Source organism: Haliotis cracherodii, unplaced genomic scaffold, assembly GCF_022045235.1.
Source record: "Haliotis cracherodii isolate W230 unplaced genomic scaffold, xgHalCrac1.p SCAF_15, whole genome shotgun sequence".
NCBI lineage: Eukaryota > Metazoa > Mollusca > Gastropoda > Lepetellida > Haliotidae > Haliotis > Haliotis cracherodii.
Window position 1 is genome coordinate 33,904,540 of NW_027266270.1, and position 12,892 is coordinate 33,917,431.

The window sequence follows — 12,892 nt, forward strand, 5'->3', positions numbered from 1 at the left end:
TGCTAACAGTATAATGAGAAACTGCAAATGACACTATGTAGCATAATCGTACATTTCAACAAGTTAATCTGTTGTGTATGTTACATGGTATTTCCTTGATCAAGGACGCACAGGTGGTCCAGTTGTCTAAGGCACCTCAATTCGCTATGCAGAGTTGCGTCCCTTGGGTACGCAAGTAACCTATGATTGTCGGTTCGAATCCCGGTTCGCCCCGATTATGTTTCTAGGTTTGTCACCAAAGTTGGAAACGCCTGACACCTGCATCCCTTCTGTCTTTCCCCCCACATTAAACTGAAGTATAACTGGAATACTGTCCAACGCGGCGTGTTAGCCTAGTGGTTAAAGCGTTCGCTCGTCACGTCGAAGACCCTGGTTTGAATCCCGACATGGGTACAATGTGTGAAGCCCATTTGTGGTGTCCCCCGCCGTGATATTGCTGGAATATTGCTAAAAGCGGCGTAAAACCATACTCACTCACTCACTCCAACGCGGCGTTCAAACTCAAATCGCTCGCTCACTCACTCATTCACTCCAAGAACACATATAAACATAGATGGAAGATGAGTACGTGAGTGTGTGTATGCCAGTAGTTTCGCAATCAGTATAATAATAATAACAACAACAACAACAACAACTTCATCATAGCAAAGATGATGTCTCACAAGGATAAAGTAAAACGTCATATCCGGTCTTACTAGGAAAAGTAGAATTGTATCCCAGGTCCACTGTAGAAAGCATATTTTGGTTCAATGGCAAGTACCGACATAGAGGTTTATTTAGAGGTAAGAGTACAACTGACAGGCGTCAGGGAGGAAACCAATGATCAATATGAACACACAATGCCATTTAGAAAGTGGTCAAATGTAACAAATGTTATATTTGGGATAACACCTTCTTTGTAAAGAACAGATTCGGGTACATTTTGGGGTTGAGTCCCGTCCAGGATTCGAACCCACACTGCCAGAGGGAGGCACCTAATCGCCAGCACACAAAGTCAGCGATCTAACCCACTCAGCCGCCGATGATTCCACAAAAATCCACAAATGATTCCACAAAAAATAGTCTAGATCACGTACTTTGTGTACCCCTCTGAAAAGTGTAAATTGGCCCGGCTCCCACAGCCGAAAGCTATGAAAACAATGCCATTTAGAAAGTGGTCCAATGTGGTCTTAGTAAAGTACAGATTCTCGTACATTTTTGGGTTGAGTCCAGTCCGGGATTCGAACCCACACTGCCAGAGTGAGGCACCTAATCGAGAATCTGTACTTTACAAAGAAAATGTTATCCCAAATATAACATTTGTTACAATGATCAATTGTCAATAATGCTGTCTCTATTGTTACGTGTAGATTCCCAAATGGAAACTCGAAAGTTAATTCAGAAATCGGTACGTACAGAGATCAGTAAATAACCACACAGGATCAAAATGACTAATCAACAGATTATAGTGAAATACTCAGGATAAGGTTTACATCACACAAGGCAATACAATGGATAAGATATCTGCGACAAGAGGCGAATATGCTTGTCGTAAAAGGCGGGTGGTCAGGCTCACTGACTTGACTGATGCATGTCATCGTATCCCAATTGTGTGGATCAATGCTCATGATATCAATCACTTGATTGTCTGGTCCAGACTCGATTGTGTTCAGACCGCTGTCATATAGCTTGAATACTGCTGAGTCCGACGTTTAGCAACAAGGAAACAATCAAAGAAACACAAATGTCCAGTAATTGCATCTTGGATGAGTCATGAGGTCCGACTTGAATCCAGGAACCAGTGTTGGAAACAGGAAGAAATACCGGTGATGTTCGATACTTGTCGTATCTGCACCGGGCTAACAGACAGACGAAAATCAGGTCGCAGTAGGAGGGCTTCACATACATCACAATCACAGTTACACTACACAAAAAGGCAATATTTACTGATAGTGACAGCAGTATAGTGCTGAATCAACAATGTTGCCTCAGTAACTTTAGAAGTGTGTCTGTATTTCGTCAACAATGGTGTCTGTATTTGGTCACAATGGTGTCTGTATTTGGTCACAATGGTGTCTGTATTTCGCTACAATGGTGTCTGCATTTCGTCTCAATGGTGTCTGTATTTGGTCACAATGGTGTCTGTATTTCGTCACAATGGTGCCTGTATTTGGTCACAATGGTGTCTGTATTTGGTCACAATGGTTTCTGTATTTCGTTACAATGGTGTCTGTATTTGGTCACAAAAGAGTCTGTATTTGGTCACAATGGTGTCTGTATTTCGTTACAATGGTGTCTGTATTTGGTCACAAAGGAGTCTGTATTTCGTCACATTGGTGTCTGTATTTCGTTACAATGGTGTCCATGTTTCGTCACAATAGTGTCTGTATTTGGTCACAATGGTGTCTCTGTTTCGTCACAATGGTGTCTTTATTGCGTCACGATGGTGTCTGTATTTCAACAACAATTGTCTCTGTAGTGCATACACAATGGTCTTTATATTGCGTCAACAGTTATGAAGAGCGGGTTTTTATTAGTTGGTATTAAACATGTGGACTTGTGGTGAAGCTTATGGGTGGTGACTGGTTGTATGAATGTCAAGATCCTTTATCGTAAGTACGTAGGTCATATCCTACTCTATTATATAAAAAAATGAAATTTGAAACACCAGGAACTTAACATTAAATGAAAACACATTTAACATTGAAACCCTGCCCCCTACAATCGTTTCCCGGGAACTTCTGTTAGTCAGTCCAGGCTCGATTGATGGATACGGCGTTGCCGACTTTTACACGCATATATTCACTCACTAAATGACACTGTCCTCATTTAGTCCAAACTGGCAATAGATACATACCGTTGCGTATATTTTTTGTTTAGTTGCTATAACTAATACACAAATATGGAAGGGAATACATAATACACCATGGGTGGCAAGTTGCAGAACCTGATATAACTGTTAATTCCATTATAGGAATAAAGTTTATAATGACTGGGATCGCCTCCGTGGTGGAGTGGTAGAGCACACACACACATGCACGTCGCTAAATAAGTGGAATGATATTGGACACGATGTGTCTGGTGTATGCGGACAACTATGGATAAGGTGTCCGTTTATTTGGACCTATTCACTCAATGGCAAGGCTTTGACGCTTGATCGCTGAAGCCAAGTTACGCTTCTGATGCCACTGTTGCCACAATGCCCCATCACTGAAGGTGATGCTGGCTATCAAGCCCGTTCTTACTCGTAGTGGCATTGGCGAAATGACGAAAGCATAACCTGCAGATAGAATGGTGGATTTGATTTTTTTTTTTTGTATTTCCCCACCTCCTTTTATCCTGACTTGCACATAGTGTAAGTTTTCCTGTTTGATAAAAACTGGCTTTGAAAAACGGACGGTGACAATGCCGTTTTCATCAGAACTTGGCGGTATCGTTACTTGCATGTTAAGGAGATACACTATTTCACTGTTCCTGAAAGCTCCCACCTCAATATGGCAGAGGCTTGTTTCTTTGTGAGAAACGTAACATTTTAGAGAGTGAAATACGGCGTCGTGAGAACTTTGCAAGGATATCCATCCTACTGGAGGCGAGAAAGTGATATCATGAGTTTCAGGAACAGACGATGTGCCCATTATGACTGCCTGTATATTGTCTGATGTTACTTCTAAATCCTTTCGATTGCACTCCGCTTCTGCCCATGCCGACACAGCGCTCAACACGTTTCCGATATTGATATCGAGATCCGGGGAACATATGATCCTGTCAAACAATTCGGGAGAGAGATCTGTAAACCCAGAAGGATCCGAACTATGTGTAATGCTTTCAATGATGATATGCATGGCTTTGTGATAGAGGAGACTGCCTTCGTCAAACATTACCATAAGTTGCATTACATCGGATGCATTTTCAGGGCATACATTGTTTTCAAGATGCGAAACACATAGGTTTGACAGATTCTCAATGTCATACTTCTCGGCTATGTACAGCAAATCACCAACGTTTTCTGGCAACTCTTCACATCTTCCTGTATTGAGATAACTGAAAACAAGAAAATTATGCTTCTCATAAATGCATCTACAATGTGCATCCATTTTTCTTTCTGGAGACACAAGTTGCTCAGTGAGTGAGTGAGTGAGTGAGTGAGTGAGTTGGGTTTTAACGCCGCTTTTAACAGTATTCCAGTTATATCACGGCGTGTCAGCTTGATGTGGGAGGAAAGCCCCAAGTGATGCGGGTCTCAGACATTTACCATTTCAGTGAAACCCACGAGCACGGGTATGGTGCTGACAAACCTAGAAACATAATCGGGGCGAACCGGGATTCGAACCCACAATCATAGGTTTCTGCAGTGCCCTAGGGACGCAACTCTCTGCACAGGCGCCTTAGACGACCGGGCCACCCGTGCCCCCTGCTCAGTGGTAGGGGGGTGGGGTGGAGAAATGTGCGAGCCTTAGTTGCAAGTATCCACGGGTTCTTGTTTCAGATTATGATCCTTAAGCTCTCCTTGGTTTTCACGATAGCAATACAGCTCTTGTGATGAACTAGAATACAAACCAGAATGGCTTTAAACTCTTCTACATGTACGTAACCAATCATGATCTGTCATTTCCTTGACAAAATATTACGTTTCTAATACAAAATATGTCTTTGCACTTTGACAATGGGAATGAAATTATTAATTAATACGATGAACTCTTACCCCACAAATATAGCAAATACCGCTTCCTCTACATCTGGTATTTTGATCTCGCCTTTCTCTGACAAGGGACCACAAAGCATGGCACGGAAGACAGGGCTTTGATTTATCAAAATATCTCTCTGGGTCACAATGGCAACTTCCTCAGGTCCGACCAGGAAGACCACATCAGAATTGTTGCCCAAAGTTGACTCAGCCATTTTCCTGTATTTTGAAGCAGGACGTGTTTTCTCCGTCATCTGCAATGTTATTGGAAGGTAGCATTCTAAGAAACATTTCAAACAAGTTTTCCTTTAATTGCTAACATAAATGTATAGTATAGCCGTAGTTAAATTGCTTGGAGACACACATAAAGGACTATTTGATATTCTGGGGAGGGGTGTGGAGCTTGGGACTTGGGGCTGGGATTTTATCGAAAAAAATAATTGACCCCGTATTTGACATTCACAGTGTAAGCTTATTTGTCAGGATGTATGTACGATCTAACTCCGATGTCAAATGTATGTGTTTGTGAATCACTATCAAATAGTGATGATACCAGTTGTTGGCAAAATTGTACTGTGTGAGGATGACATGTTAATATACTGAACGGAAATAGTTAGGGATCATACATATTTTTTGGGATATTTTTATGAAATATAGGCTCAAATTTCACTTAAAACAATCCCCAAAATATTACCGATTTGTAACTTTTAATCAGTATATAAAGCCAATAACAATACATCGCTATGGTATACACTATATTACAATGGCGTTTTGATAGAAATCCCATATATTCCCATGTATTTCAGTAATACTGATACAAAGAAAGTGTAGAAGTGTTTGAAATAGATCCGCATAGATATTAACGCATGTACATACTGCCTGTCTCGAATACCTCATTGTACATAGAATGTACGCATGTATAGACACGTGCACCTAGGACGTACACGCTAGACATGCTATGTAACGCGAATACATGTGTTGATGATAATTAAAAAACATGTAATTTACATGATGGCATTTAATCACATACTCGTGCGTTGTATAAATCGCATGTTACTAAAAGGGTGGCCACTGATGACCTCGGCGTCTCATTCAAAGAGTGTCGTGAATAACCGATGTATTGGCTATCTCAAACAGGTCGACTAGTTTGTGACATGTGACATGTGACATGTGTCACGTGTCATGTTTAATGTCTCATTTTGTTCAACTACTCAATTGTGTTTTCTTTTGTGATAATAGAGAACAATATGTACAACGAAAATAATATATTGTATTCCACGAATAATAATCTTGAGCAGATCCTACTGCTACCTAATGGCGAGGTGTTTGCGTGGATAGTTGGAGTATTTGATATACAGTAAAGTACGGTTATAACGAACTCAAAGGGACTACTAATTTTAGTTCGTTATAACCTTAGTTCGTCATAAGCATATATACAACATAACTACAGTAAATAGTCGGGACCAAAAAGTAAGTTCGTTATATCCGTCAGTTCGTTATAAGCGTGTTCGTTATAACCGTAGTTTACTGTATAGCTATGACCACGGTTGGAACAGTCGTCAAAGGCGCCGCTTTGTAGAGTTGCGTATGTGGTGAATAAAATACAATATTTTCGTAAATACAAAGACAACACAACTGAGAAATTGAACAAAATAACACAAGTGACATTACACATGACACGTGACTGTTTGATGTGGAACTGGTGGCCCAGTTGTCTAAGGCGGAGCAATTTGCGTTGCAGAGTTGCGCCCCCTGGGCACGCCAGAAACCTATGATCGTTGGGTCGAATTCCGGTTCGCCTCGATTATGTTTCTAGGTTTGTCAGCACCATACCCGTGCTTGTGGGTGTCACCGAAATGGTAAACGTCCGAGACCTGCATCACTTCAGGATTCCCTCCCACATCAAGCTGACACGCCGCGATATAACTGGAATACTGTTTAAAACGACGTTAAACCCCACCACTTGATGACTCTACATTGTTTAGATTGTTCAACTAAAGCAATGTTGTATAATTATTTAATTGTAATTTACAGGGCAAACATATCGGGGTTCATAAAAATCATATGTACCCTAGGGTCATATCGCGTCAACAGTGTATTGTTTCCTTCATCAGGACGGCACTGTTAACGTCATTCGAATCTCATTGTGACGTGAGGTCGGAATGACGTCACGCTAGAAATAATGTCACAGCTGAAGATTATCGACGTCATTCGACAAATTGTTGTTCCGCTGTTGTTGCAACTTGCTGTCCTTATAGGTAAATACTAAAATTCGTCTCTGTATGTAACCACCTTCTTCGGTAATAAACAGAACATTATATTCATGTTCGTGTCATACTATCTTTACGACACTCGTGCCTAAATTCCGGTTTTTCCTTCGTTATCGCTCGGGAAGAACAGGACTTTGACACTCGTGTCATAAACGTAGTATAACATGAACATTCATATCTCATATCCTGTATGTATTGACCGAGACGGATTTTGTATCACGAGGACGATACGCGTTTTTAAAAGCACACTCGGTAAATCGTGCTGTGCACAAATCCGCTAAAGATCTATGTTGTCATGGTGCATGCCTCAGCATGATAATACTTATGCTCTTGCATTGTTTTTAACGTGTTTGTAGATTTACTTTTGGCCATAACGATTTGACTTGTTACAAATATTCTCTCTTCATGCTCCAATTTCTTTCGCTTGCCTTTCATTCAGTATTAACTCAGCCCTGATATGGTTCTAGATATTGTTCTAAGTTAAGATGACATGTCAATAGAAAGACAACCACGATGGCCTGACATTGTTCTTTGTTAGAAATCACATATTTTCTCATGTTTTTCAGTAATATATCTAGTGTAGATTTGAAATAGTTTTGCATTGGCACGATCATACTAACACAAATGCTGTCACACCTACCTCATTCTATGGTCATGGAATGTATGTATGTTCAGATATATACTTGAATCATACTTCCAAGGCTGTCCCGAATATCGACACAGACATAGCTACAAACACGAAACAAATATTCAGACGGTGAAGGTAATAGGTCCCCGATGGTGTTTACATGTTATATTTCCCAACAAAATCTAACCTACCGATGAAGTTTTCAACAATGAATTTCTATTGATATTCTAACAAAACACATTCATAAGTCATACTCACGTTTCAACGCCACAGATTTAACTATATAAATAGATACAACACACGAACTTAAACACTGACATGTAAATAACTACAGCTCATGAGATACTTTATCTTCCTTGTGTACAAAATGTTCACAATGGAATTTGAATAACATATTCCATGTAATTTGCTGTGTGGAGTTGCGTCCTTTTGGGGTACTTGAAGCCTTTTATCGCCGGTTTTAATCCTAGATTATGCTTTTAGGTTTGTCAGCACCACACCAGTGGTCGTGGGTTTCACCCAAAGTAGTAACGCCTGGGACCTACATAACTTGCAACATCAACATGACACGCCGTGATTTAACTGAAATATGCATATGAAGAACATATGACAAACGTGGCTTTCAGTTGTTTCCAGATATCATTGATATATATTTAATACCCTATTATTGCTTTTGTCGTTATTGCCGATATCTGATATAGATCAGATGTCTTAGTGCATTCCCAGGACAATATCTTGAAGCAGTACACACTGGAACGGAATAAACAGTGAATTTAAAATTCATTTAGATTTTTTAATTCAAACTTAGAATTATGATTCTGAATGTCTTTTTAGGAAAGGTCACGCTGTTGCGAAAAGTGGAAAAGTTGCACTATAAAAGTTATATGATATATATATCGCAGACTAAGCACTACAATGGTAGGTGGTCGAGAAATAAAGCCCATTAGATCATTTATGTTATTTATGACAATATATAAACACCCCCATGTAAACTCAAACAGTTAATTATGTTTTCTAGTTGGTAGATGTGCTTATAACATGATGATGGTCTTGGAAAGGTTCTCTAAGTTTGGGAAAACGTCCTTAACATTAGTGTCAAATAGAGTTTCAAAATCTGCCTGCATTGTTCAGGGGAAGCCGGTTCAAGCTTCTGGAAATGAAGAATATGCCAAGGAACTGGTATAGGATGGTTACTGATCCGGGTGAGTTAGGAAAAGTCACACAGGTGTGCCGTTATTCATTAATATGCACATTGTTATGGAGATGTTTGGTTGAAGCAAGGTGTTCGTAATACGATCGTTTTATTTGAATACATTTCAGACAAACTGTGTTGTAAGGAATTGATATATAAATTTAATGATAGCTCAGGATATGATGCTATTTAAGCAACCTTAGCACCATTAAGTACAGAATGCACTTTAGATTTTCTATTTCTGTTTTCAAGAGGTAAAGAATACGCCCACTTTGTTTCTAAAAGGCTGAAGATGATCATCTTATCGTGTTCTGCTGACGTGCACAGGGTAATAATTGATCTGTTTCTTCTTGTGGTACAAGTAGATTTGTAATGGCGCTACGTTATTATCATCCCGGTCAACGGACCAGTGTGCACTCGAATTATATCATCACCTCCCTGTGATTATACAACATTACCATTTTATTTTTACCACTGCTGGGTCAATAGAGGTAAATTTCGAAAATCGTTTGCCTCAGATGACACCACATGTGTTTTAATGTGGGGCAGGCCCGAAGTAGACAATATCAAGAGTTTAGCATGCCGTATGACCTTATCTCCTCGAACAACTTTGCTTAACTGCGATTAAATCATTATGGAAGCTGTCGAAGAATATGCTCCCCCCCTCCCCCAAAAAAGCGCCCCCCCCCCCCCCTCCCCAAAAAAAAAAAAAAAAAAGAAGTAAAGAAAAGAAACGGAACCTCTTTTTTTCAGAGTTGGTTGAGTCAGTGAGGATGTTATCATTGGTAGAATGTACACACTTTAAAAGATGAAATGGAATTGGAATAAACCCATTCTTTCCAAGCCATCTGTCATCCAAAGTCTGGCTGCCCTACACGAAAAGTTTGTAATTGTTCCTACTGATTAGGCATAAAATAACATAAACATTATGTGTAAGCATCACTACAAGAACTTGGTATAAATAACATATCACATAATGCCACACATAAGGCCAGTATGTTAACTGAGGATGAAATCTACCAAAACCATAAATCAGTACTGTCAACTTTTGACTTGACTCTAAAACCCGAAGTCATGCCCATTTACTTTTGTACTGGATTCCAAAGCTCCATAAAAATCCGCACAAAGAGAGATATATTTCTGGGTCCAGCAAATGTACCACCATAATCCTCAATACAATCATGGAAGGTTTTTCTTTATATTATCTTTATAGAAAGTATTTGGTACAAGTGGAATTAATACCATGTGGATTCTCAAAAACACAAAGGATTTGCTTGACTTTTTGCAATCTCAGAAAAGAACCAAGTTCAATTCTGTAAAAAAAATTTGATTTTTTAACTTTGTACACAACTACTCCACATGGAAACGTAAGGAATTTGATCCATGGTTCTTTTGTGGTTCGCGGGAAACCTATGATTGTGGGTTCGAATCCCGGTTCACCCCGATTATGTTTCTAGGTTTGTCAGCATCATATACCCGTGCTCGTGGGTTTCACCGAAGTGGTAAACGTCTGAGACCTGCATCACTTGGGGCTTTCCTCCCACATTAAGCTGACACGCCGTGATATAACTGGAATACTGTTAGAAGCGGCGTCACACCCAACTCACTCACTCGCTCATTGATAACATCTACGTAAAATGTAAGACATTTAAGCAAGAACGAGGCATCCCCATGGGCACCAATTGTGCTCCCCTTCTTGTGGATCTGTTTCTCTATGCGTTATGGATCGGAATTTCTGCTCGGGTTGATAAAGTCAAAACGATGTAATTTGGCCAAGAAGTAACAACATTCAAGGACTCAGTAAAGCTTTCAAAACGTTTTATGGTAGACATGTGGAGGACATTTCCAAATTGTACGCATCCGTGATAAAATGATGTCTGATGCATTTCCTTATTTTGACATGCAATTTATACCATATGTTCCAGTGATTTTTTAGGTGAACAATTGCCTTGCCTTTCCATGTGTTTGTGATGGATGCCACCGATTGGGCAGAAAACACCTAGTATCATTACTATTTGATAGTGATTCATAAACACATGCTCATGATTTACTCGCAATCGTACAATCGACTCTGCTTTATGGAGAGATTTCTCCTATTTTTCAGACGTCTTTTTTGCATGTACCTATCATTTTCTGTATACAACCTCTAATTCATACAGTCAAAGCTTTAAACAAGTAAAGATGAGTATATTTACTGATACATTATTGATAATATCAAATAGAAAGAATGTTGTTAATCTTAAAACAAACATTTCTACGCATCATGGAAGTAACACAAAACTAAATAATATTATGTTCAGAAAAAGGTATGGTTGATTGAGTAAACAATATCGTACATAGGACAGCATCTCGAAAGTGAGTGAGTGAGTATGGTTTTACGCCGCTTTTAGCAATATTCCAGCAATATCACGGCGGGTGCGCCAGAAATGGGCTTCACACATTGTACCCATGTCGGGAACCGAACCCGTGTCTTCGGCGTGACGAGCGAACGCTTTAACCACTAGGTTACCCGACCGCCCTATATCTCGAAAGTGAATGTGTTTGAATTTCAACGCTACTTGTATGTCCCTTGGGTTATTTATTTGCAAATGCTGGATTCAATAGAAATCTTGGTCTACAAGTTTACATTTTAAAAGTTTCTATTGATTATCGTCGTCAGTGATGTGTAAGATTAGAACGGCAACGTATGAGGAGAATCGGTTTCGATTATCCGTCGACCGGGTTCCATTGGGCCCAGGAGACAAAAGGAGTGATTAAAATAATATGAATAAATTAGTGAAAATCAGTGTTGATACCAGGGTTAGGGTTAGGTTCACGAACGGGTAAGCATGTCCTGATTTACAAGTATTACTAAGATTAGTGAGTAAAGAGCTATGAAAACTCCGTGTAAATGTCATTAACATTATTGATAAAGCAGTTGTACGGGGTAACCTCCTTTACGGGTAACTGAGTAAATACAGAATACTTTTTATGTGTGTACATTGGTAAGAGTACGAGTAATACATTCAAAAACGTCACCGCGGGAGTATAATCAGTCTCGAATATTTGCCGAAACAGATTCCATAGGCGTAAAATACAAATACTGATGAAAATGTTATGAACGGATATATGGAAATCAGTAATGACACCCTGTTCGCGAAAGGGTAAGCATGTCCAACTCTACCACAAGGTGCCTACGTGGATAAAGCAGCTGTACAGACTGTAAAAGCGATAATACGTATATGCTATTTGTGTACATTGGAAATATTGACGAAAATTAATGTTTTATGATGATGAATATAATTAAGAAATGGTCACTAAGTCTATTTGTTACCAATATTGTGTCACTGTTTTTTTAACCAATGTGATGAACCCGCATGAACATAATATATCTATCTATCGTGTTATTTTAATTCTACACAGACGTATGTATATTTTATATACGAATTATTGCAGTAAAATTTAACAGAAGTCATAGTACCGATAAGTATATGCGTTATTATACTAAACCTGCTCAGATTTGAGTACACGTGCGTTTGTTTACAAATACGCCTGTCACGTGATTTGCAAATTTCAAAGGGTCAGAGGGAAAAGCTAGGTCATGACCCAACGTGGTGAGACCCAGGCAAGCTGGGTGCAAGAATATAGGGAGACAATAAGGACTGATTGCGCATTTGAGATGTGGTTTGACAGTGGATGCTTAACAAGCATGTGACATACCTAAGAATGTTATTTGTAAAATGTAGGACTTAACGGTCTGGGTCTTGCTTGTAGATGTTACACACGGTATGTTGCATACATGTCACAAACTGTCACTGTCTAATAATGTAGGAGGTATTATGAACGATATTAACAACTCCTTTCACAAGACCATCTAACGAACAATTCATGCGATTTTTGTTGTTGTCACTTCAAAATTTTAGTTCCTACATGTTCCCGTGCATGTTTTGTTATGGACATGTTCTGGGTCGGACCGAAGCTTCGTCTCGCCAGGATATTTATAGCATTTGAAAAGGTCACGAGTGTAGCCGGCAAACCTAGTTTCTGATCGTATACTTGACTTGCACAAGGTTTTTAGGTTAAACTGATTAGTTTAAAACTTAATTTCTGTATTACATAAATAATAAGAACAAGTTGTCACTATAACATCCGTTTATCTA

The 12,892-nt window shown here is 39.4% G+C and overlaps 1 protein-coding gene across 1 annotated transcript; it reads right to left on the reverse strand.

Moving 5' to 3' along the window:
* Positions 1-3,107: 3,107 nt before the first annotated feature.
* Positions 3,108-4,878, reverse strand: LOC139462136 (BTB/POZ domain-containing protein 6-A-like). Its single transcript, XM_071243640.1, has 2 exons — positions 4,682-4,878; positions 3,108-4,020 (listed from the first exon to the last, which is right to left on the reverse strand). Exons 1-2 carry the CDS (start codon positions 4,876-4,878, stop codon positions 3,108-3,110), a joined length of 1,110 nt encoding a protein of 369 aa, XP_071099741.1.
* Between the last annotated feature and the right edge of the window lie 8,014 nt (positions 4,879-12,892).

Coding starts and splice junctions, on each gene's coding strand:
- LOC139462136 (XM_071243640.1), bottom strand. CDS start 4,878: ATGGCTGAGTCAACTTTGGGCAACAATTCTGATGTGGTCTTCCTGGTC. Junction 4,021..4,681: donor GTATTTGCTATATTTGTGGG/GTAAGAGTTCAT, acceptor TCTTGTTTTCAG/TTATCTCAATACAGGAAGAT.